This window comes from Heptranchias perlo, chromosome 19 (genome assembly GCF_035084215.1).
Source record: "Heptranchias perlo isolate sHepPer1 chromosome 19, sHepPer1.hap1, whole genome shotgun sequence".
Taxonomy (NCBI): domain Eukaryota; kingdom Metazoa; phylum Chordata; class Chondrichthyes; order Hexanchiformes; family Hexanchidae; genus Heptranchias; species Heptranchias perlo.
Window position 1 is genome coordinate 15,614,611 of NC_090343.1, and position 25,907 is coordinate 15,640,517.

At 39.8% G+C, this 25,907-nt stretch overlaps 1 protein-coding gene across 2 annotated transcripts in view; it reads right to left on the reverse strand.

Annotated features, from left to right (window-relative positions):
• Positions 1–370: 370 nt before the first annotated feature.
• Positions 371–25,907, reverse strand: part of LOC137335186 (proto-oncogene tyrosine-protein kinase Src-like) — a 139,423-nt gene continuing 113,886 nt past the window's right edge. For both annotated transcript variants that reach the window (XM_068000375.1, XM_068000376.1), the window contains 7 exons: positions 24,993–25,142; positions 22,291–22,446; positions 20,622–20,801; positions 15,415–15,491; positions 10,905–11,058; positions 8,599–8,730; positions 371–3,668 (listed from right to left, as the gene is read on the reverse strand). In XM_068000375.1, the coding sequence (XP_067856476.1) occupies positions 3,460–3,668; positions 8,599–8,730; positions 10,905–11,058; positions 15,415–15,491; positions 20,622–20,801; positions 22,291–22,446; positions 24,993–25,142 (1,058 nt within the window). In that variant the 3' untranslated portion in view covers positions 371–3,459. The remainder of the gene's footprint in view (positions 3,669–8,598; positions 8,731–10,904; positions 11,059–15,414; positions 15,492–20,621; positions 20,802–22,290; positions 22,447–24,992; positions 25,143–25,907) is intronic.

Here is a 25,907-nt window from a genome sequence, read left to right on the forward strand (position 1 = left end):
CTAAAAAAGGCCTCCCTTTCAGGCCTTAGGATAAATGCAGTAATGCAGAAATGGATGTTGTAGAATTCAGCAGAGAGAAGAAGCCACGTGACACATCAAGCAAATTAGCATTACATTTACCATTGCAATTCAGTGGGGGAAAATAAATTACTTCAGTAATCAGGCACAGAAACAGTTCATGGTTTCGTTCATTTATAGGAACATGTAGTGATATCAGTATGGTTTAATCATTTTTGTTTAATTGCACAAAAAAACGAACATGAACTGGCAAAAAATAAATGAACTTCCTCCCACCCCCCCCCTCCCCAAAATTACAAAAAGAAATTCCATTCTGAACATAGAATTTATACAAAGCAGAAATTTGTGCAACTACATACAAAGGTGAGTTTTATTAAGGTTTCCAAAATGCAAAGATTGCAAGTTTTTTTTAATTTAAAAAAACAAAAGTAACCAGAGCTGAAAATCAATATATTCTCTGCATAGGCCGTGGGAATGTGTACACCGTATGTCAAAAGTACCACAGTAACCAAAACAGTACATACACGACTCATTGTTTTTAAAATGAAAAAAATGGTATTTCAGTATATTTCATAGGCAATACAAAACCAGAGATTCAAAGAAAAGAAATTATTAAAATTATCACTTTAGTAACTGTTTTGCTGGTTTACCCAGCCTGAAATTCAAAACTTGAACAGTATACTTTTCCCCCTAAAATCTTGTAATACTGTATATTATATACAAAGGACAGACTGAAACTATTCCACTGTTTGACTCCAGTGTCTTTATATTAATTTACCAAACAGGTTGGAATTTTCCCCCAATTCACAGGAGGAAGGTTCTACCCCTAGTCATTACAAACTTAATTATTCTTTCTGCTTACGCACTTGCTTTACTCCGTACACATACTCAAGATTCTGTACAGTCTTGTGATCACAGTGAAGGAAGGACAAGAGATAGGCCTGTGATTCATTGTAGGAGGCATTGCCAAACACAGTTAGTTGCTGTTAAATAACAATTCATTTTGCACAAAATGATTATTCACACTCATCAGGAATTCTCAGGGAAATATTAACAAGAATTTTCGGTTGTACAATTTCTTGCTTACTTTTCCAAAATGTAAACTCTCATGCAATGATTACTGTTAGCTTACAGTAAGTCAGAAGATGAAACAAAAACCTATGCAATGTATTATTCATTTAGATGAATGTATGCTGTTCAGGCTTAAACTCACATTAAAGCATGTAAACAGTTAACAGACAAGATTGCTCAGTTGATAAGGGTGAATATAACAAGTGTAAAGAGGTTAGGAATTTTTCGTTTTAACAGGAACACTACTTTATCAGCTATTCATTTCAGCCCCAAGTCTCCATCTGTTTGTGTGCTCATCTAAAGAGTTAAAGGCAAAGCCTGTTCTTCCCAACCTGCAGCCAAAGCTACTGAAAATATCTACTTCACTTTTTAAGAAGACAGCTATTAATGTAGGCAATGTGTTGATACTGACCTACAAACTTATCCACAGTAACAATCACTGGTAGAGGCGCAGTTACAACAGCATTCTTCACCAGGAGTTAGTGTCGAGGAATTCAGGAACTAATGTAACAAAAGTGAAAAGGGATCTTGTATTTTGGACAGGAAAAAGGTTAAGTTTTTTTTTGTTGGAGATCATCACAGATAGTGACAAAACTATATAGATGCAACTTTATAAATCTCATGATACGCCAAGTACCACAACATTAAAGGAGATTTCTTGAAGAGCCATCAATAAAGCTGGGGACTGCATTATTGCATTGCAACGGATCTTTGTTTTTATAATGCAGTCCAATGCATCTTTTGTACTCAAAAAGCAATAGTGACTTATTGTCCCTTCATTCCCCCTCCCTCCACCTTCGCCTGGTCTAACAGTAATGTGTAGATAGTCATAAAAGTAAATTGTCATTGCTCATCCAGGAGCCTGGTAATCACAAGTGAAAAACAACCCTCATCACTTCATGAAGCATATTTTAGAACATTCTGCAGGAAATGGGGAAAAAAAACATAATATGCAACTCTGCTATAGCGTGCAACACAGAACTTATACTATAGCCTGTGGAAAGATATTTTTATCATCTTAAAACACAAGGCCTTGAAATCACACTGTGCAAATATTAGTGCTGAATAATTAATGCATTCATATGAAATTCCTTTCATATTTTAACAGCATTAACCAGTTTAAAATAAATGGAATTTCATACAACATAATTTCAATGGTCAAACTTTTACAAATTTGGCTTTAAAATAATCAAAAAATTATTGAAGCTGGATTGTTTATTTGTAAAACAAATATCTTATTATAGCACTTTGTAAATATCTCATATTACAGTGACATCAATTGTGTATCTATAATAAGTATTTGTGTTTGGCACCTCAGTAATTCTGTCTGGAAAACAGAACCGTTCATTTCATATTCATGATGGCCACCAGAGGGAAGTCCTGAGGACAACTAATGCAATGGGCCAAGTTAGAAGGCGATAGAAGTGAAACTGTGGTGCATGCCTTACTGTTGCAAAATACACCTTCTATTAACCAACAGGAGTAATACTACCTCAGCAAATTAACCAACCCACTTTTTTTTCTAAAGAAAAGCAACACGTTTCTTTTGCCTTTTCACATTATTGCTATATCAAGTCATAAAAGATGGCAACTTAACCAGTGTTTCAGTACCTCACAAAAAAAAACATTATATACACATCAAAGTACTGCAGGGGAGACACAAAACACTGAAATGGTTCAGGTTTTACCACCATATTGATCAGAATCAATTTTCCACGATTCATATAAAATTGATTAAAATATAAATAATATTGGAAGTTGTACCACCAATAAATGAAAAGGAAATGTGCAAAATATCTGAATGTTGTTGCAATTTCCAGTTAAGTAAATTGTAGATAAATATGTCATTTTTCTAGATGAACTAGCCTAGCATCACATGCACAAGAGATATTTCTGGTGTGTTTTAATCCTAGGTAGGGTTATTATATTTTCCCAAACTACAAAGCTTAATTTTTTTAAAATAGCTTCTGCAAAGTAAGACTTGCGTCATTCTAGATTTGTTCTTTTTGTTAAACTATAGAAGGGACTGTCAATAAACTTTAGACAATATTGAAGAAGAGTAATTATGGAGACAGAATTCCTTATTTGCTGTTTTGGCTTTGCTTTGCTTGCACAAAGAAATTCTTCATTACCTCTTTAGTCAGAACCTTACCTATCAAAAGAAGATGAAATGTAAATTCAATACCTATAGTGCCTCATAAACAACATTATCTGTACAATCTGTGGAACAATATGCAAAAATGAGTTAGTGCACAGTGCACAGGAATTCCAGTTATTAAGCAGATTTAGGGGCTGCGTGCAGCTCGGCTTAGTGAATTTCTGCATTCTAAAGCTGCACAATGTCTCTGGTGCTGCATATAGTGGCTGGGCCTATAGGTTTTCTCCCGGCTGATACTGAGGTTCTGTGGAAGTAAAGTAATCTTCTAGGAAAGACTGCAAATACTCAAAGGTCGGCCTCTCTTCTGGTTCCTTCTTCCAACACTGAATCATGAGCTCATGAAGAGACTCGGGGCATTCAGGTGGGCATGGCATTCGATAACCACGTTCCACTTGGTCCAACACTTCACGATTTACCATTCCTGCCAATCAAAACAAATAAGAGTTGAACATCCAAGCAACCTGCTTTTGTGAAATATTCCTTCTCATAGAGGAAAGAACAATAGTTACATGAACTTGCATCATGCAGTGTTCTAGAATTAATTCAAAGCTGCCCTAAAGATCCATTTTACGACAACTCCCCCGCCCTTCAATAGAGGCTGCATTCAGCTTGAATCACGATGATATGTCTGAACTGATTGCAGTCTCCCAGGGTTTATACGTAATGACTGGCCAGATTCAGTTCAGTGCACTCTATTAAATAACCAGACCATCAAAGTGCTTAGCTTTTGTTTCATGCATTAAAAAAAACAGAAGATTTCCATCAGAGGTTTATACCAATCTGATGTGAATCACCTGCTTCACTGCTCAGGCCACCTACAAGGACAAGAAGTGAAGTTCAGATTCCAAACAATGTGTGGAGAAGTAAGTTGGGGTCACTTATAGTTAACTATTTAACCAGATACACAAATTCAACTGTAAACTAATTGCCTGCTGTGCTTACCCAAATAACAGGGATTGCATTTCAAAAAGTAATTCATTGGATGTGAAACACTTTGAGATGTCCTGAGAGGTGTGATAAGGCATTATGTAAATGCAAATTTTTTTTCATAAACTGGAAATTCAGAAGTGCAAATTTGCTGCTGTAATATAAAAACCCTGCCGAATAAGTACAATTTTTCACCAGCACCTGAACAATAACCATCTTCTTTCATTTATTCAATCTATTTACTTTCAGTCAGCTATGTAACAAGGCAAAGTTTCTAGGATGAAGCCGTTAGCAGGGAGCTTAGATATTGATTCTGAACACAGAGTTAACTAGAGCACAGACTGGACACTTACAGAAGATATGTATAAAGCACCAGCCATTATAAAGTAGAAAGGAGCAGTATGTGAGTCAGTCGAGTTCTAATGTTGTACATAAAGTGCTCTAATATTTGAAATGCAGCCAAACCTTTCCACACCACTTTATGTCATTATGTGCTACCTTTTGTTTTATTTAATGTACATATTTGAAGAACTTGAGAGTTCTTTGCTCACCGCACTGACTGGACAACTAGGCTAAACCACCCATCCCACTTTCCTAGAGGATATTTTGTAAAACATTCCTAATTCACAAGAATATTTACAAATTAAAAATGTATTTGCATTGCTGGTGTGAAAAGGCTGCTAGATGCGAGAGGTAAGATTCTGGTCTCAGATTATGAACAGTCCAGGTGTGACTTGGGAGTGATCGCAGTTGAGAAACATCTTGGCCTGAATCATGCAATCTGTGACCAGCCTTTACCATCACCTGTACAAGTGGGTAACTCACACAGGCATTACCTTTTATGGCACTCATTTTCAAATGAAGGTGTTACTTCTTCAGATTTATTGCCCGTGACATACATGGCTTTGTGATGCCATGAAATTTAAAGTCAGCAGCAATCAGTGAAAAAAATGGAATTGAAAGCCAATATTGTAAGATGTCGAAATACATATTTTGCAGAAACGAATTTAATGCAACCGTTCTTTAGTTTACGTGCAGTTCACATGCCAGCCAAATCAGAATGAATATTGCAGACCAGTGGCTTTGCCCACAAGTCATTACTATTTCACAAATGCAAAATCTGAAATTTAAAAATTACAACTATTCAAACATGGTAGCCCAGCCAACTAGGGCCAGAACATGAGTGACCGAGAGGATCACAAATTGAGCTGAGGGTTCCAGCACTTCATTTCACTGGATAAGTACATGAGGAAGAAACAAATAGAAGGATATGTTGAAAGCGTTAGATGAAGTAGGCTGAAAGGAGACTTATGTGCAGCATAAACACAACATAAATGCATGTCCAGCATAGATCAGATGGGATGGATGGCCTGTTTCTGTGCTGTAAATTCTATGTAATTTCAATGAGTTTTGAGGGCTGATGTATTCATTTATTTTTCTTTTATAAAGTCCTCAGCTCAGCTTATGATGATTTTTTTGCCTCTCCCTGAAGATTACATGGCTGCTAGTGGGGGGGGGGGGGTGTTGTGAATCATGATGCTTAAGTCAACATGACTATATGGAGCAAGCTTTATGGATTAGCTGGTCTTTTCCTGTCCATCATTTTCATATGTTCATAAGTTTATGTTTTAAATTGCAGCTTAAATTTTTTCTTTTAAAACCAATATTTTCTCCCTCAAAAATATTCCCCCTTCATTTTCTCTCCTCAAGGTATTGGTACTTTGCTGTATGGACACGAGTTGTTCTCCAGTACCATGCCCAAGTTGCTATTATTCATATTTGAGCCTTGACAGTTAAGCAGGATATTTAAATGTAGAAGGACATCAGAGTGGAGACCGATCCAGTTCATGCCCAGAATCCACCACATGCAGCAGAGGCCACCATATAGCGATCAGGGCTAGGAACTCGAGTCGATATTTCCTTCCCTGAGCTCAGGGACTCGGATTTCAAATGCAGCACCCTGACTGCCATCCTTGGCTGAGATCACCTAACTCAACACAACAAAAATGTTTTCCACAATTGGCCAGGTATAAGCAGAAAAGGCTCAGAACTCCTCTTGGGAGAAACCAACTAATATAGCTCATTTCAGATGCTGGCGCTCCTGTGCTATTTGGTTGCGTTCACTTAGTGGATAGAACTCTTGGTGGAGATATGGGCCCTAATAGTACCAGGGAGGCGGGTTGGCAGCGGGATGTCGATTGAGCATGTGGGTAGCCCGCCCAGTAAAATCGGTGGGTTCCCCACGCGATCGTGAGTAAATTGAAGCCACTTACCTTGGCTTCCGGGTTTCCCGTTGGAAACCTGCGCAATGGGCGGACTGTGCACCCGCATCACAGGCTGTCAGCTGGAGGAGCCCTATTTAAAGGGGCAGTCCTCCAATGCTGCTCCTGCAGCAAACAGCCAACATTACAGCATGGAGCAGCCCAGGGGAAAGGCTGCTCCCAGGTTGAATGATGCCTCACTCCAGGTCTTACTGGATGGGGTGAGGAGGAGGAGGGAGATCTTCTACCCGGCAGACAGGAGGAAGTGGCCTGCCTTTGCCACCAAGAAGGCCTGGCTCGAGGTGGCAGAGGAGGTCACCTGCACCACCAACATATCCCACACCTGGATACAGTGCAGGAAGTGTTTCAATGACCTAACTAGGTCAGCCAAAGTGAGCACACTTACTCATTCCCCTACACTCCGTCTTCCACATCACTGCCCCCACCCCACATCTCCTTCTGCACTGCCAACACTACTCTATCACATCACTCCTCACACCCACTCAAACCTCATCCTCAACTTACCTGCACTTACTCACCTCCCCAGTACTCATCCCACCACTACCACTCAACCCAATCTTCATACAATCTCATGGCTCTGTCTCATACTCCCCTCCCCTTTAATGCATCTCTTTCACGGTCACCCTCACCCAACCTGCCATTACCTCTGCTGCAGCCACAGGGGATGCATCACGTATGAGTAGTAGGAAGCGTAAGGCAAAGGTTTCGTGAGCACAAAGCAGATGCACAAGGGTGTTTGACGGTTTGTCATGTTTTTTTATTTATATTTGATTTTGGTTCAACTCACATTAAATATTATACTGTCACCACTACTGCCACGCCTTGGCCATTCTTGACTGGCTTGTGCAATAAGTCCCTTTCATGAGGTTCTCCATGAACACCCACACTTGATGCCATCCATTGGGTCACCCTACAGTGGGTGTATGTGTAATTGCACAACAATTTTGTGCAGGTGCCTGTGGCGCAGCACTGTGTTGTGGAGCTCCACATGGCGGAGGTGGATGGCATGCCTGGCGAGGCTGGTGATGTTGCTATCCTCGGATGAAGTAATGAATGCAGCTATGGCGCCCCCCCATCCTGACGGTGTGAGTTTGAGGGGGTCCGCAAAGTAGGTAAATGTGTTTGTACAGCAGAGTTTAGGGTATATATAAATAATTTTGAGTGGAAAGACAAAGGTGTTGCAGCCAAAACTTCGTCTGAAGTGACAGAGTGCCCTGCTGCAATAAATGAGGTACTCCCCGCCCACAACAGTCAAAAAATCCTTTGCATCTCCCACTGGTTGCTGACTGAAACAAGTCTGCTCCAACAGGGAGTGTTTCCCACAGCACGGGAAACAAGCTGAGGATCCATGAAAATTGCACCCCTGCCAATATCTCCTGTCAATGAGGTCTGTCGAGTACCTCAACTAGGTAAGTAAGTATATAAATTGTCACCCCGCCGGCTTTAATTGCCGGTGGGAGTCCCGCATGCACCCGAAGGCGTCACTGGGGAACCCGAAAGTGGGCGGGTTGGAGCCGGGCTCCAGACCCGCTCCGGGATTCCCCGATTTTACAAGCCCCCCCCGCCCCCAACGCACCCGCTCGGCCATCCTAAAATCACCCCATGGTCTCCACCACTTACACCATTCACGCCTAGCATGGGCAGCTGCCTATGTCGGGCAGTAGAACTAACCATTTGCCATTGCCGTAGGAGTCAATTACCAAGACGTCGCTTACAACGAATTTAGCACGCTGACTATTTCGAGCAGTTCAATGCGTACTTATCCTGTACTTATCAATTTAAAAGGCTGTGCTGATTTCAAGAAAAGTCAGATCTTTAAGCAGTTTCAATCAGCTGCTCGCACCTTGTTAAAATGCGATTACCTTAGTGATGTGATTCTGGAAACAATTGCTAACAATTAGGAGAGGCATTTGCTCAGTAAGGGTTTCCTGTTTTTTTAAAAAAAAATGATGGTTACTTACCTTTTTGGTTTTACTGTTCACCATGTCTAGCGGGCATATTGCGTTAACATCATTATAAGCGGTGAGGACTGTATAAGTATCATAAATAGCGTATCCAGGACAACTTGCTGCATGTGTTGCTTTCAGGACTATTGTTTTATATGCAACTAACATGTAGACCGTTTTGTAATTTGGGATTTACCTGGATATGGCACTCTGCCCTTTGTAGCTAGTTCAGTCATTAGAATTCCAAATGACCACACATCTGATTTTATGGTAAAACGCCCATATAGTGCAGCTTCAGGAGCTGTCCATTTGATAGGGAATTTGGCACCTGTGTCAAATAAAAACTAATTAATAAAGAAAATTATTGGGCACACACTTGTATTCTGCCCACACAATTCAAGCTATTAAGACACAGGGGTATTAGCCATTTGCTGACAACAATTATATTATGTTGTATTGTAAACTGTTTAAAACAAAACACAGCAACCAATGATATTATATTTCCCTTTAATTATATTTGCTTAAGCACACCGTAAGGCTGATTGACTCCATAGAGATATGCAAAAAGCATAAGGAATTATGTCAGGTAGGTGATATGAGCACATAATCTCGGCTGACACTCCAGTACAGTACCGAGGGAGTGCTGCACTGTCAGAGGCGCCATCTTTTAGGTGAGATGTTAAACCGAGGCCCCATCTGCCCTCCACCAGGATTGATAATGGTTGAACTTGGAGGAAGGTTTTCCTGCCAGATGAAACTCCTATCGTGAGAGAATCATATGAATAGACAATTTCAAGCCATTTGAAGCTTTAATCTCAAAATGACGTGATAAGTGTTAATTACTGCCCGTCAACCTCTCTGGCATTGAAAATTAACTATTACAAGTGCTGAGTCTTATTTCTTTAGGTTTTAAATGTTGGAGATTTTTTTTAAATTTAAATTTTTAAAAAAACTTTTTCTTTGTCTCTTTTTTCTCTCTCTTAATCCAATCTTTCTGCCCTCTCTTTTTCTCTTTCTGTACCTGATTTGACATTGAATTCACCATTCTAACTTAAACTTCCTTCTCAGTCCTTGCGCTGTTAATTTCACAATCCTTCAATTTGATTGGTGAAGGAGATACACAGTTCCTTGCCTTGTTCACTCAGACCCCAGATGCCCTGTAGAGGGCACTGCGCCGTTCCCATCTCCCACTTCCACCAACTTTCGGCGCAACATATCATGGAGATTAAAGAGGCCAGGGACAAGTCTAACTAATGGTGGGCGCCATTCGTTGCCCTACTACAGCAAATTCTGGGCCATTATGTAGCAAGAGAGAGAAATGCAGCTACATTTTTAAAAAGAGGAGGCCATTTTGGAGTCTGTCACTTTCTCTGTTTAACTTTACTGGTTGGATATATAGATTTTGTATTAAGAAACCAAGCTAAGGGACCAAGGTTCATAGTGCAGTACACCACCAAGGTTAGGAGGGGGGGGAAATGATTCTGGAATGCACTGTCCAGACTCTCAATGTGTATTACATATAAATTATTGATTTTCCTTAAATCAAAAAAATTGCTGGTTTTGATTATGTTGTTTCGCACAATACATTATTTTATTTATCCAGCAATAACTACCATCAACTATTTTTTTTTTGAGACATTAGCTGAGCCAATATGAAATACAGTTGCAGAATCCACAAGATTTTTAATAATTCATTTCATAATACACAAGTGAAACCTCGATAAGATCAGATCATTGGAACAAGATGAAATTATGGCTGAAAGCAATGTGCGATTTTATCAGTTTAGTCCTGCTAAGGAGAGTCCTCTTGAGGAGAATGGGAATAAAAATTCAGCTTTTTCATCTGGCATATTAACTAAACTGATCCGATTAAGTACAGTGCAGTCAGAAATTGTAGTAGAAGGAACTGAGGAATAAAGCAAGAGAACAGAAACAATATGGGACGAAATTGGTTTGTGCCCTTTAATCAGAGTTTGAATCTAGTCCAGACTAGTGGAATGAGTTAAAGTTTCCTTTCTCCACATTTATACATGAGATTACTTTGTAGTCTCAATCAAGTTCTTAATGGATTTGGGTGGACCCAAAGGATAAACTGTCCATTTCTAGTAATAAATTAGGAATCTCAGACAGAGAGGCAGGTTTGAGCAAGGGAAAATTCACATTGGTTAGATGAGGATGATTTTCTGGAACTGGGAGCCAAGATCAATGAAACATCGTGTGTTATTATAAAATCTTAGACCCAAGTGCAATGTCAATGCTCGTGAGATTAACGATAATCTCCCGAAACAGAGTTTTCTCAAAACTCAGAACAGGGAATGGGACTGTCCCAAAATGTGAATCTCAAACCCTACATCAGTTATACTGCATACATCCACAATCTTCTGAGACTACAAACTATGATGGAGAAAAAAAAAATCTTTAAGCATTTGATCCTCATGGGATCTTTCACATGTACCAATGATTGTAGCCAGTTATACTGGTTTATAATCATCCAGCACTAACCTTGCCGAGCTGTGTATTCATTGTCTTCAATCAATCGAGCCAGGCCAAAGTCAGCAACCTTACACACTAGGCTTTCACCCACGAGAATGTTAGCTGCTCGTAAGTCTCTATGAACATAATTCATCCTCTCCACATACGCCATGCCAGCTGAGATCTGTAAAATCAGAAGCAATACAGCATTGAATTCAACACACAAAAAAGGAGGGGAATCAAATTTTGTTTGCATCCTGTTTATCTGGTGAGACACCCAACATTCTAGAAATGTGGCATCTGTTGTAGTGTTCTGAAGCATGAAGCATGTAAATCCAAATATTCCTCCCTCACTGGGGACAAGAACAAAGATATGTGAAAAGTCTGTTGGAAAATGGACTCTTGTGTATCTATGTGCAAAAATAAAAATTGCTATCAAGTTTGGGGGCCAAGAATTTATAACAAGTTTGTAAATACACAACATACAGCTGCTGGTATGAAGCTTTACAAACAATAAATTGAATATGTATCAAACTGCTGTGCATATCTTTGATCTATGGACAGCAACAAGACCAATGGTATAACCAGCAAATAATTAAGGTACGAGGAGGGAGAAAAGATATTCTTGTATATTTGGCGTTAGTTAGATATTGGAAAGCAACATAACTTCTGGCAAACATACAAAATATTTCCAGCCTGGGGGCGGGAAGGATGTACATTTAGAATGATTTGCTGGTGGATAGGTACCACTTGCATCGAGTGCACAGCAAAAAATTAGGGACCAACTGACCTGCTGCTTATCTATTTTCACAATATATTCTTTTCTGGAATATAATGTACATTATTTCTATCGTCCTTGTACAGGTGCACCTCAGCATCAGCATAATAGCAGTACTGGAGAACAAACACATTCCAACTCTACAGTTTGTGACAGCATTTAGCACATACAGGCCACAGGTTAAACAATAAACAAAGCTTAACTGTACATTCCCTTAATGCGTCTCAGCTCCCTCTTCTGAATGGCAGCATTTACTGGATAAATGTGACATTTCTGCTTCCACATTGTCATCTAGTTGATTCTATTAATGTCCATTGGTGAATCTCAGGGCAGTTTTATGGTGCGAAATCACAAAGTTGCCCAAGTCCATTCATTTCAGAAAAATGAAACTTAAAAACTCCAACAGACTCCAACAGAATGTATCTACATTCTGTGAGCCATACAGACTAGGAAGGTCATTGGTTCCATCCCTAATCTGTGCTGGATTAGCTGACTTCATCTAGAGCAGTTGGACTACTACAGTTGGCATCAGTACCTGTGAGGTGGGGTGGGGGAGGGGGAAATCAGATAGGGTTTCCATTCCTGATCACTACCCAGTGACTCCTGGTGGAAAGTACACAGATGGTTAAGTGTCCATGTGTGTACTTTCCACCAAGACTCCCTTGTGATGCCTCCCCAACTATCAAATAGGCTGTTTGGCACTCATTGCCTCAGCTCAACGTAAAGAACAGTCACTTAAGCGAAGTACCATAGGACTGCCAGGACACATGAAATTATACCTTCAAGAGAGGGAAAAAGGAATAATATTGGGAAAAATGGAACAAAAAAAAGGCCTCCACTTTCATATTTCTGGGTTAAATTCAAACCCAGGTTCCAGAAACAAAAGATCTAACCTACTACTTCTTTCATTAGATCTTCCAATTGTGTTGGACAACATTGTTGCTGGAACTAAAAAGGAACAGTTTTGGTTCCAAACCACAGCTATGCAGTAAATTTGGAGTCTACTGAGGCTATTATTGGCTCCAGAAATCAAACTGAGGTTTACTAAATTATATCCAGTTTAATAAATTTTGATCAGTACAGCTAATCCCCACTTCAATTATGGATGGATGGTTTGGCTTCAAAGAACACTCAACTGGCAGGAATGTCCTTTGGCTGCATTGATTGGAGTTCAGAATTTGGACGTGCCATTGGTATCACTGCTTCTTTGACACAAAGATAGGAGAAATCTCACTGAAATTGACACAGGCCAGCTGAATGAATTTCACTAAACCAAAGTGCAGCTGAGTTGTGATCCTCACACTGAGAAACCTCAGTTTGGTTTCAGAAGCCAACAAAAATTTGAACCAGGAGTCAACATTTGGGCTCTGGCTTCAGTTTGCCCACTTCCACAGGCCTGAGGAATATTTGCAAATTAGGAGCACTGAAGAACCGTATAAAATACAGTTCCAAAAGCCTTCCTGCTGCAAGTCAAGCATGGTACAGTTTCTTCCTTATGTAAAAAGGTGTTGGCTTCACAAACTCATAGCTAAATGGATGATGAAAATTTCTGTCATTCCCCCAGTTTCAAGCTTCCTTTACACTAATGGATTTGAAGGGTTTATTCTACCTTTAACACCAAAGAAGAATCTTTATTTATTTATTTCAACAATCTTTTAACTGCCCCCTCCCCCACTAACTAGCTAGTTTTACAATATATGAATAGGTTTTTCTACCACATCGACTGAAGATTCCATTTGGGTTTCTAATGATAGTGATAGAAACTATTCCTGCCTGTTTACTATTGTGCTCCATATCTGCCAATAGCTGCCCACATCAACAAGTGTAATTGACTTTGGGCATTATGATACCACTCATGTCAGCTTCTATGGACGATGATGAAAAGGACAGAAAGGCTGCTCAAGAAGTAAGCACAGCCTCAGAGTCTCCACCTTCCCACCTACCAGGAATTGTTGTCTTGATTCACAACTGGAGCCCTGTCACGTGCAGTAACTTAAGTTACCTTACAAAACGTTAATAAGAAAACAAAAGTAAAGCTAGCCTTTTCCAAGGCATCTCCAATGCCATTACCTGAATTTGAAAAAGGGTAATAGCTCCCCTGATGGTGCAGTTGGTAGGTGCACTGCCTGGTATGGAATCTATCCACACATACCAGGCTGGTCTGTGCTGAATTATCTGTTCTCAGCTGAAGAAGCAGTTGGGCCATTGCAATTGGCCTCATCGCCCATGGTACAGGGAAGGGTCAGTGTTTCAAGCTCTGATTGCAATCCCTTGACCCTTTAAAAAACAGTATGTGCGTGACATCGTGTAAGGACAGGACTAGGCTCAGCCACGGATTCCCCTATGGTTGAATAGTCTGCCAACACCCGCTGTCTAGGCTCAACACATTATGTATGGCCACTTGAGTGAGATACTGAAGAGGAACCAGTGCCTATGCAATTGTACCCCAGTATGAGTCAACACCTTCAAGAGATAAGAGAAGAAAAACCTACCAGGGGGATTTTTTAAAAATACTCTTAAAAATTGGGTAATTGCACAGTAGCTCCACACTGCCTGCCTCATGCCACGAGTTTCAACAGGATCTTCCTGCCACCAATCTAAAAGCTAGAAACAGCAATTGCTTATAGGGAACAAGGAGCAAAAATCTGTTTGTCACATATTTTTCAATTAATGCCAAGGAGCAACTCCAAATCATTCTATACAGAATGATCCAACTCCAGTTGCAGAAGAGAAACCCAGTCTATTTTTGAAATATTTTATCTGATATTCAACATGCATCAAGCATCCCTCTGGCTATATTTTATTTTCTCTCTCAACTCAAAACTGCTCTCTCCCTCTGGAAAGTTATTCAACACTCAGCAGCTCTTTGAGATAACCAGTCGACATTCTACATACAGCTGCTTGCATATCCAAATGACTTAGTGCTCATCTAGATTCTGCCATATCATTTGAGACACTTTTACATCCTAAATTGTATCAAAGAATGCCTGTCTTGCCCAGATTTACATTTTCCATTAAATGGTTCCTACCAGCCCAGAGCAAGAAGTAACAGTATGAAATAAAATAAATTTATAACTTTTTCTTTAAGGAAAAGAACATTGCTTTCATAAATCACTCATGGTAAGATCAAGGTCATAAACTGTCTTTAAACCCACTGCTCTCATAGGGATGTGATGGTACTTTCCATTCTCTGTAAAAACTAGCCACCTTTTTTCAAAATCATGGGCTCATTAGGAGAATGAGGATCAAATGCAGAAAAGCCTTGTGCTAATTAAACAAATGAGATTCAGTCTGAAGCCAATGTCTTCTACTTTATGAAATTATTTTCCCTTAAACCATGTTTTGACCATTATACTTAACTGACAGTAGCTACAAGATTAACCAAATGCAATAAAGCTTCAAATATAAAAAACAAACTCTCAAAGGCAAATCGCAGTAAGCTTTACAGCAAAGTTTTTTGCTTAACGTTGCTGTGTGAATTAATTTGGGAAAAAAAACATGCTCATATTAATAGTTTATGTACCTGTGCCAATAACAGCAGCTGAGCTGGAGCTGCCTAAACCAGACGCCTTCTGGCTGTTCTTTGGTGTGTGGGGTGGATGTTATTATGGGTATTGAGGTCTGTTGTGGGTGATGCTTATCGATAGATCATCATGCTATTAATAGTATAGTGCATTAAAAAAAAATCTATCCATGAGGGTCTTTAGGACATTTGACTTTTAAAAACCATACATTTTTTATTACTATTAAGTTAGCACTAACCTGAGCAGCCATATCAACCAGCTGTGGAAGCCTCAAGTATTTGCCCATCTCCCCTTTGAGGAAATCCAATAAACTTCCTGTAATAGCAAACCAGTCAAAACATAAGAAAGCAGTAACACTTCAGGCTTTAACTTGAATTACTTTCGATGAAATTCTAAAACAGTATCTGTGTGCTTGACAAAAGTGGGTTATTGGGCAACAAAGCAGACTTTTTTTTATGCTCATCGAGGTGAGGGATATCAGCGTCAAGCACTGCCAGGTCAGGTATAGCACATCCAGATGCAGAGCCAAGTTTCACTCCACTTTGCTATCTCATATGCTTCAGATTCAACCTCAGACGAGCACCACCATTGTACCATTTTTTTTATTTCCCACACCGAGCATCCTGTGCCTCTCAGGGTGTGATTGCCAATTAGTGCTGAATTTCATATTGTGCCTTTACAGCCAACAGACAAAATGGACTTTCATTCCATCGAGTCTGGGCTGGATTTGAATCCAGACTCCAGAGGTGAAAGGTTAGTGACTAGCCCACACTACCACCCAGTTCCCCCACAAAGCAGACTTCTACAAAATTATCCCATAGAACAAGGGCCAGTCTCAGCATTAAAGAGAATTTGACAGACATGCTATATGTAGGACTACAGTTTGTTTTCAGCATGAAGACAGCAGCACACGGTAAAATAAAGCAGGCAAACTCAGCACCTCTGCCAGCACCTAGGATCTAACTTTTTGTGGGTCTGAAAGGTGGAGATTAGGAGTAAGGAAAATGCAGGCCTCTTTCTCTTGGCACTATAACAGAGACTGGGTGCATTGAAAAGCTTGGAGGTCGTGGGTCCACACTTGTGTGTCGTTCTCCCAGAGACCAAGCACCAGTGCCAAAAGCACAAAACAGTTTTTCTGACATACTGTGTATTCATATCCTGCTATTCACCTTACCTGTTAAGATATCAGTAACAGACAACAATACTTGAAAACAATTGAATGCAAAACGATGGGTTTTCCCTAAAGCTGAATCAACATTAAATCTGGTTTCATTTTGTAAAGGGAAGCTTTTCTCCATAACAAAAATTGCACTCACTTCCTGGTTTGTTCAGCCAAGCAAACATTGAACACAGTTCACCAGAGGAACATTTTCAGCTAACAAGGCAAAAAATGGGGATCATTTCGAAAAAAAAACATCCAAATTCATTTACATATTATATAAAATAGTAAATCTTAAATTTAACAAAATCAGAATGTGAGAAATGCAATTTCTGAAACTGCTGCATTTACCAAATTGTGATATTACACAATAACCACAAATATTGGATTGCACCACTGGTTGTTAAAAAAACTCTTCATGGATACTCTCTAATTGCATAATCTGCGTGAAAAAAATTACACCTTCCAACTCAGACTAAATTAATGGACCTTATTAACCAAAGCTGGAAATTCCTGTTGATACGTAGACACTTGATGCATTTGTATGGCATCCCTGTTTGCTATTTAACAGAGGTGTTAACCCATGCAAAATAAATGCATTAAATTCTTTGTTAAAACGGACAGGGGAATGTCAAGTGCATGTGTTAAGTGTCCACCTGTTACTATCAACAACAATAATTTCTGATGTCGACATTCTAGTGGTACAACATTTATACCAATGACTCAAGTGTTTCATGCACAAAAGTTGGATTAGACATGGGTGAAAGCATAATTTTTTTTCTTAACAGTTTTCTCCCTTTCTCTCTTGAAGGCTTTGACTCCTTGCTGGGGTATATCTCTAAGGGTGCCTTTCAGTATCACACCCAAGAGGACAATATTCATGAGTATCAACAGGCTATTCAAGTGAAACACAGCCAAGCTCAATCCTATCTTTACCTAATGTCCACACCTTCCAGCAAAGGTCGCAGGACAGCAACTAGGAGCAGAATCATGGCTAATTTTCCCTTCCCTAGCCCTGCAGCATTAAAGCCAACTGTAGTGCCTCTACTGCCACCTTTGCTGAGATCAGCTCACTCAGCACAGATCAGGGATCAAACTGGGATCTTGCTGGTCTATATTGTAGAGCTGCTCACTAGATAATCTCATTAAGCCATCAAAAGCATGCCAATGTGCTACCAGTAGATGCCCACGGCGTTACTCTCAGTGAGTCAGATTTTATAAGCACAGGATTGTTGGGCCAAGTATTATTATCAAGAACACTGATTTATCAGCGTTGGTGGTGGTCCTGAGATCTGGGCGCACTGGGAAGGGCCCCTGGGGTCTGGCAATACTGGCATAACATCTCAGGGTCTAGTGGTATTTTGAAGAGGGTCCTAGGGTCTAGGAGCATTGGGGAGAAGGTTTCAGCTTAAAAGGTGATCCTGGGATCATGGGGCACTGGCAAAGCAGTCTAGGAGTTAATAAGCACCAAGAGAAAGTCCCTGGATTAGGCAGGACTGGATTGAGGGTTCGAGAGCATTAGGAAGGGCAGAGTGTAACAGTATTGGTGGGGGGGGGGGTTGCTGAAATCTGGCAAGATTGGGGGAGTAGAGTCAAATAGTGCTGTGGGGGAATGAAGCCCAGGAGAATTGGATCTGAACTGCCCTGGCCCTTTTGGACCCTCAGTTGACACTCCCCTTCCCTGACAAGTCACTACAGACCTTTTTGTACCGTTAGCATCCCCAACATTTTTCTTATCATCCGCCTGTTCCTGCATTACTGTGAATCCTTCATGCATTATTAAGTTAGTTTGCTGACTTATACCATCTTTAATAGATATACATTTCCATAACCAAACAAAAAGTACCTTCTGCAGTTTCCAAATTCTCATATTTTAAAAGAAAATACCTTTAAGCCTCAGAAAAGGTTCGGATGCAAAAGATTTTTTTTTAAACTGAGATTGCAAATGAAATAAAAAGAGGGGAGTAGCTTCCCGTGACTAACATGGTGAATAGTCAATGAGAAGGCTTTCAATAATTCAAACTCATCTTTCAACTGGGTTTAAATTACTTTGCAAATCAAACAGATTCAGTGTTTCAGCTGAAAGTAAGAAATACATTCTTGATAAACATGTTTATTTTGTTTTCTGTCAACAAAGAATTCACAGGTGCTCCTAATTCAGATGTTGTCCAAGTTGGCTGTTCGTAATAGAAATGAAACAATTGTTAATATTTTAAATGTGAGACGTGCCTGACATAAAGTTTTGAGAATTGAATCTCCATTTCAAAGTATTTTGGAAAAAGCAAAGAAACCCATAAATCCTCACAGGATGAGGGGACATATCCTTTACTTGAACCCATGCTGGGAAATTCTGCAACTTGCACATGCTCAGAATGCACAAATGTGGTTAGAAACTCTCCAACTGTTTTGGGCAAAGTACATCTCGTTGAAACCCAGGTTTTTGTGACAGGCTGAGAGACCTTGAAGTAAAATCTTTAAGACAGACGTCAAAAGACATAAAAGACAATTTAATAATTTCAGTCCAAAAATAATTATGATTAATTTCTTGCCTTCCTCATTGCTCAATGGCCTCTAAATTGACGATGATCACCATCGACATCTCTTCCCTAGCGAGTCAGAGAATGCCTTTATACATAAAGCAGTCTATAATATAATTTTAATAGTTCACCACAACATGTGACCCAAGCATCAGTAATGTATGAACTTTCTCTTTCTGAAATCAATATTAACAATTTTTTTTTCAGATCAGCTGAGGGCCGTAGCAGTCTTTTTGTACTGAAATATTTCCTAATTATATTCAACGAATACAATAAATTAAAGTTGCTTTTACATTGGGTTTAGTGAGGTACCAGGACTGCCAGCTCCAGAACCAGACTTCCCAACCACTGACCTCAGCGAAACCAGCAAGTTTACTTTAAGGTGCTGCCTATGAGATACCCGAATGCCAGGAGCTGGCAACCCTAGCGTCCCACCAAACCCAATACGAAAACAGTTTAAAACCTGCATGATCCTATCCGAATACTTATGGTACTTATCAGTAACTCGTTAACATAGAATTTTTACAGATACTATATAAAATAAAAAGGACAAATTAAAAGGTCTTTCAACACTCAAAATGTTTTGCTCCCCTCCCCTCCTGTGGTCTCATGGTTTCAAAACCTACATACGACAGCGAGTTCAGACGCCTGCAAATTCATGTTTAATGCATGACTTATCACAATCAGTTCTTTTTAAATAATTCTCCTCTAGACTTTATTTGAAGTGAACCTGCTTTACATATTCATATGACGATGGACAATTGGGAACGTTTACTGGTCGCATGGAGGCGCAGAACGGAACAGAAGCTAAAGGCAGGTGAACTCCTCAGAGCACTGAACTGAGAGGAAATCTTTAAACCAAACAGGATTACCATATCTGTTTATTCAGTAGAGTCCAAGGATTTTCTATGATGGCATATTTCCATAACAATCATTGGACTTTTTTTTTACACAAAAATACATTTTCCAGATACTACGAGAACCAAAAAAGGGGGTGCAGAGTTTGAAAGAACACTCAGTACCCCTAGATAGTGCTTCAGTGCCATCGGCTGCTCTCACACAGCCGGTCGCAAATCCAAAATTAAATTGCTAGATTCATTAAGGCAAGGTTTGCAAAATAATTTTTTTTTTAAAAACTAGGTTTTCTCAGCTGCCAGCCTTAGCGAATCTGACAAGATTACTTTGGTGTTGCTCCCAGATGGGCAAAACCCAGTGGCACTAGCACAACAGGCAATATAAAATATAATACAACAGCAATACAACATAAAAGCAGATTCTTCCCATCAGTCTCTTATTTAGTCCTATATACAATTTATTTTTAATAATACGGTAGGCCCATAACATGATGAACACAATCAGACCAATTATGTCTTATCTCAACACTGTAAAGGAGCACAATTTCAAAAGGCACCAAAATCTAGGTCACCATAATCTCAGAAAGATGTGCCAGTATCAAAACCCATTTGGAATTCATGCAGTAAATCCCTTTTTATGCCCCATTTTCCAATGAATCTCTATATAAGCAAAAATGAAATTTCTCACAGAGAAAGTATAGCATTGTCAAGGGTTTTTCCTCGGAGGGAGAAAATCAACTCATATTTTAGTCCCATGCACAATGAATTCCATTTATATTTACTTCAGGTTGCACAATTGTTTTTTTAAAGAATGCTAGGTTTTATTCCACTAATGACAAACACCAGTATTTAGCCTTTAGTGATGGATATCCCGTTCGGTTCCATATGTAATTACCTTTGTTCATGTACTCGGTAACAATGTAAATTGGCTCTTCAGAGACGACTGCATACAGCTGTACCAGTTTGTCATGCCGCAGTTTTTTCATGATCTGGGCCTCCTGCAGGAAAGCCTCTGGAGACATCGTACCAGGTTTTAAAGTCTTAATAGCTACCTTTGTTGTTCCATTCCAAGTTCCTAGAACATAGCACAGCATATGTAAAGGGACTGGTACAAACTGAATACCAACTCGTATATTTTCTGCTCTTTATTCATCCCTAGTCTCCTCTTTCTATACACATACAGCTATACAGTAATGTACACAACTCCTGCCTTTTCCTCTTACAAGGGCCTCTCGCACACATGATGCTTTCTTTAGCAAGGATTATGTGACAGTCCAGAGACTTCATCACAATCATTCTAAGTGACTGATGAGCAAAACAAGGTCATTAACTTTTCACGGACAGAATCACAGAATGCGATCCCCAAATCACCGGTAAAAACAAATCATAGTATCCCATGTGTTCAAAATGGAATTTGATATTCAGTCACCGTACATTTTCATGATACCCTCTACTGAATGAAGTTTAACTCGGTTTCTCTCTCTACAGATGCTGCCTGACCTGCTGAGTGTTTCTAGCATTTTCTGTTTTTCTTTCAGATTTCCAGCATCCTCAGTATTTCGCTTTTGTTTGTGAAGTCTAACAGTGGGGCAGTTTCACAGGATTCCACCTAGTGATCCAGTGAAGAACTGACAAAGCACAAAGAACTGGATTATCAGGCAGTTATAGGACATCCACTCCGCACCATCCATTTATTAAGTCAGCACCTTTATATCTATACTGCTTTATACATCTCTCAGTCTCTTAAAGGTCCAATGTGCTGCACAATGTGTTGCACACATTTATCACAGTGTGTGACACCCGCAATCAATCGAGACATGAAGTTTTCATGTTTTTGCTGAATCTAATTACCAAGAAATGACACAAAAAAACAACAAAAACTGTTTCTAATAATTTATAAATAAACTAAGGATTTAACATAATTTAGGAAAATAAAAATCTTTTTGACCAAAAAAAAGGGCCAGTGAAGATGAAATAAAAACCAAAAATGTTGGCAACATCTCCTCGGTCAGCATCTATAAACAGCGAGGACAGGTCAACATTTTGGGTGTAGACCCTTTTATCAGAACTAGAAACTGCTGTTGAAACTTTTCACCATTAATTCATCTTTCTCGCTTCACAAGCTATGGTGGACCTGCTGGGTATTTCCTGCATTTTCTGTCATTATTTCAGATTTTCAACATTTGTACTTTCTTTTTATTTGTGCTGACAGAGATGATGTGAAGCATTCAGGCCAGTGCAAGACAAAGCATTGGGAATGTGGAAAGTTTTGCAAAATGTGCAGACATTTTGAGGCATGTATTATCTGATTTCTTAAACCCATGTTGCAATGTAACCCAAATGTACCAGAGATGTATTAGCATTGGAATATCCAATCCCAAAACAGTAAGTAAAGCAGACTGACACTGGCATTATGCTGTTCTAAAAGGCAACTTATTTAAAATCTATGACTGAGCCAGCGATCAGGTGAAGCAGTTGATAATATTTCCCCATCAACGTAATCCTTCCAGCAATACAGTAACATACACCATCTCTGTTATCGGATAGAACGTCAGGTCTCTTACCCATCCACACTTCTCCAAAGCAACCCTGCCCAAGCTTCACTTCCAATCTCAATGATTCCCGTGGGATCTCCCAAGCATCTTTAGCTAATCCCTGGGTCTGCGGTTTCACAGTTGGGCAAACAGTTGTCAACCGATGACACAAGCCATCAGCGTGCTCTGGAAAGAAAGACCACAATCCAGCGTAAACATCTTATTAACCTTCAAAGCATTTGGCTCGGCATTCGCTATACTAACCCAGCCCGGCTCCAATTATTTAGCACAAGAGTGGCCAAGCTTTTCATCTTTGTGGGCTGCCTAAGAATATACTGTGGTATTTCACAGGCCTCATGCAAAGTTCCAATCAATGTTCCAATTAATTTCCATATATGTCAAGTTGCAGTTATTGACAGATCTTGGCATTCTGATTTAGGATTCATCCACCAAGGCACCAGACCCTTTCAAAGCTCCAGGCTCATGAAATTCAAACAGGACAAGCCTGCAAGTAAGAAATATAGGGATAATTTTGTCTGTTTTAGTGCTCCGGCACATAGCTTCATGCAACGGGGGTACAAACCGGGAATTTGGGCCTGGAGGTCATTGTGTCTGATTTGCGAAAGCGTGATTTTCCACTCATTATTTTTCTTAAACCCATTTTACAGTCTGACCCAAAATGTGCCAGAGATATATTAGCATGGATTAAGAAAATCATGCAGGCCGTGCATCGGGCCTCCCGACCTCAGCACCAGAATTCCCAGTAAACTTTCCCACCGCACAATGCTCTGTACCTGGAGCGCTAAATCAGAAAATTTACTCCATCGGCATGAATAGAAATAAAGTGTCCGGGCTTGGTGGACTGGATTGCCAGGTATTTATGGGCTGCATGCCACTCATAGGTCATAGCTTTCAAACCCTCTATTTGGCACAATAAAAGTTAACAAATTTAAAGAAAAGCATCCTTATAAAGTAAGGAAACGAAGGCAGATTTTCCTGTTCCTGCGCCTGGGCATATTGGATTGCCTAGATGTGGTGTGTAGAGGAAAATCGGGTGGCGAGGGGTCCATGCCCACTTTTCCTCTATGCACTGCCCCCAGGAGCTCCAACATGCCCCAGTGCAGGAGCAGGAAAATACGCCCCACTATCTACATGATTCGATTGTTGGGGTATGGGAGTGTTCTAAACAAGTGCTGCTATTATACTCTTTTGTTTTAGCAACATTCCTTCTAGGATAGGTATATGCACAGTATGGGGCATTTTCTGACTTGGCAATTCCAACAGGGAGCCTAACGTGCCAGCAGCACATATCAGAGATTTGGTTGAACGTTATGCAGCCCGCCACCAAATTTCTAATGTGTTCACCCAGGAACAAAGCTCCCCGCTAGACGACTGCAATCAGAAAATTATCCCTTCTATCCCTTCCTATGCCATCTCTTGAAATGTGCAATAAAATGCTGCTTTTTTAATTTATGTAATGTCCTCATCATTTTTTTAAAAATATGTATTTTCCTCTCCATTGAAGGACACACACCCTCAAATTTTAATACTCACTTTTAACTTTCACTCCCAATGAGCCAGAGGGATGGACAATCTTTTTGCAGTCCTCTGTCAATGTCCTCTTTGACCAACCACTAATATGCACATTTTACCACTGCAAGAGCAATCAATCCATTTTTTTCTTCTCCTCCCACCCCCAGGAGACACCATTGCCTCCTTGCATGGTCTGGCTCAGGTCAAGAACACAGGCAGCATGTTAACCTGAGGCTCTGTCTCTCTGTTCAGGTGGACGTTAAAGATACAATGGCATTGTTCAAAGAGGAGCAGGAATTTCTCCTGCAGTCCTGGCCAGCATTCAGTCCTCAACCAAAACCATCAAAAATAGATTAATTGGTCATTCATCTCATTTGCTGTTTCTGGGATCTGGCTGTGCATAAATTAGTTACCAGACTTGGCGACAAAACAACATGGCTTAAAAATACATTGGATGCAAAGCACCTTGGGATATCCTATAAGTCACAAGTTCCTTCTTTCTTATATTAATGCAAGTTGTTTTATTTATTTATACATACAAAGAATTTCTGTTGAGCACAGTTTTCTATTTACTTTCAGCATTGCAGGTTCATTATTATTTTTCAGGGACGTTTAGAGGATATTCCCCACACATACTCTCAGAGGATGGGTAGGAGGTTAGGTTCAGGCAGCTCATTTTGTTTAGTTGAGACAGATGTCTGCGCTTTGTTCTACAGATCTCACAGGCGTGTGTTCCCAATGAATGTACAGACTCACTCATGATTGTAATGAGACCCTAGTGGGTGGGCTTCATGGGAGTTTCATTCCTACACTAGTACCAGCAATTCTTATTTCCCTTTACTGATTTTTAAACTGTAATCAAACTATGAATTAAAAACTGAAAATACCTAAGTCATTGTCCAAAGTGAAATTTAATTGAAGTTCTTTGTATCTACAAAGTAACAGCAATTTTGGCGCTGTCTATTGCAAGCAGGCCTCAGGACCTTTGACATCAGCATTGTGAGGCGTACAGCTTATGGACAGTGTACCATTAAATAATATTCAGACTGGTGCAATTTTTTTTATCTACTGCTGTAGGAGTTGAAGAATAGTTGCATCAGAATTAAAACAGGAAAAATAATAATTTCATTCAAAGTCATCAATGTGATATGGAAAGACATTTTCATCTCTATGTGTAAAAGCATTTCTTTAGAACTTACTTGAGTAGTGGGTTACCAGCTGCTGCAGGTTTTCAAACTGTGTCCGTGAGGTAATGTAGAAGCCACCTTTATCAAGTTTACGAATTTTGTAATGCTTCACATTCAGTCCTTTTGCATTGTCATAGTCAGACACAGAGAGGCAATACGCACCTGGATAAAAGGTGAAATATTACTTTATAAGCATACAAGAGCTTTATACAAGAGCTTCACTGCATTTCCAATTTAGTGCTATTCACATCAAGTTATTGTGGCTACTGATTTTAGCTGAAGCAGATAAAAAAACTCTGATTTTGCCCAGCATAGAATACAATGGGTGTCTACCAGGCCAAGGCTGGAAATTTCTACAGCTGATATTATATTGCAGCTCAAACCTTTGGAGAGTTAGTTAACTGAGCCACTCTCCTACATTTAGTTGTGGATAGTGCAGCCAGTCTTCCTGTAAACCAGCTGCAGTGGGGGTTGACTATTCTGTGTAAATATAGACTGACCATGATATTTTAGCCAGCGCGCATGCTCAAAATACTAACATCAGCATGACGTCACTACAGAAAGAATAGCTGTCTGTGTGCAGGTCAATGTCATGACATCACTACTATAATGTGCCACTGTCGTCACAATGGTGAGTTGACTGGCCCCAGGAAGACTAGTTGCAGTCAAGAGGACCCAGTTAAAAAAAAAAGCTTGTCTTAAAAAAAAAATCCAGTGAGTACATCATGTTGTCATCATCAGCTGCATACAACCAGCACTATAAGAGCCAGGGACCAAAGACCTACACTTTAGCTGGCCTGGAGCAAGTTAACTTCCCGTTTGGATATGTTGAGAAATAAAGGAACCTGCCCATTTGCAAAAAACGCCTATATATTTATTGCTTTTCCTCCAATCTTTCATAGTTGTCATGTAGAACAATCAATGCAT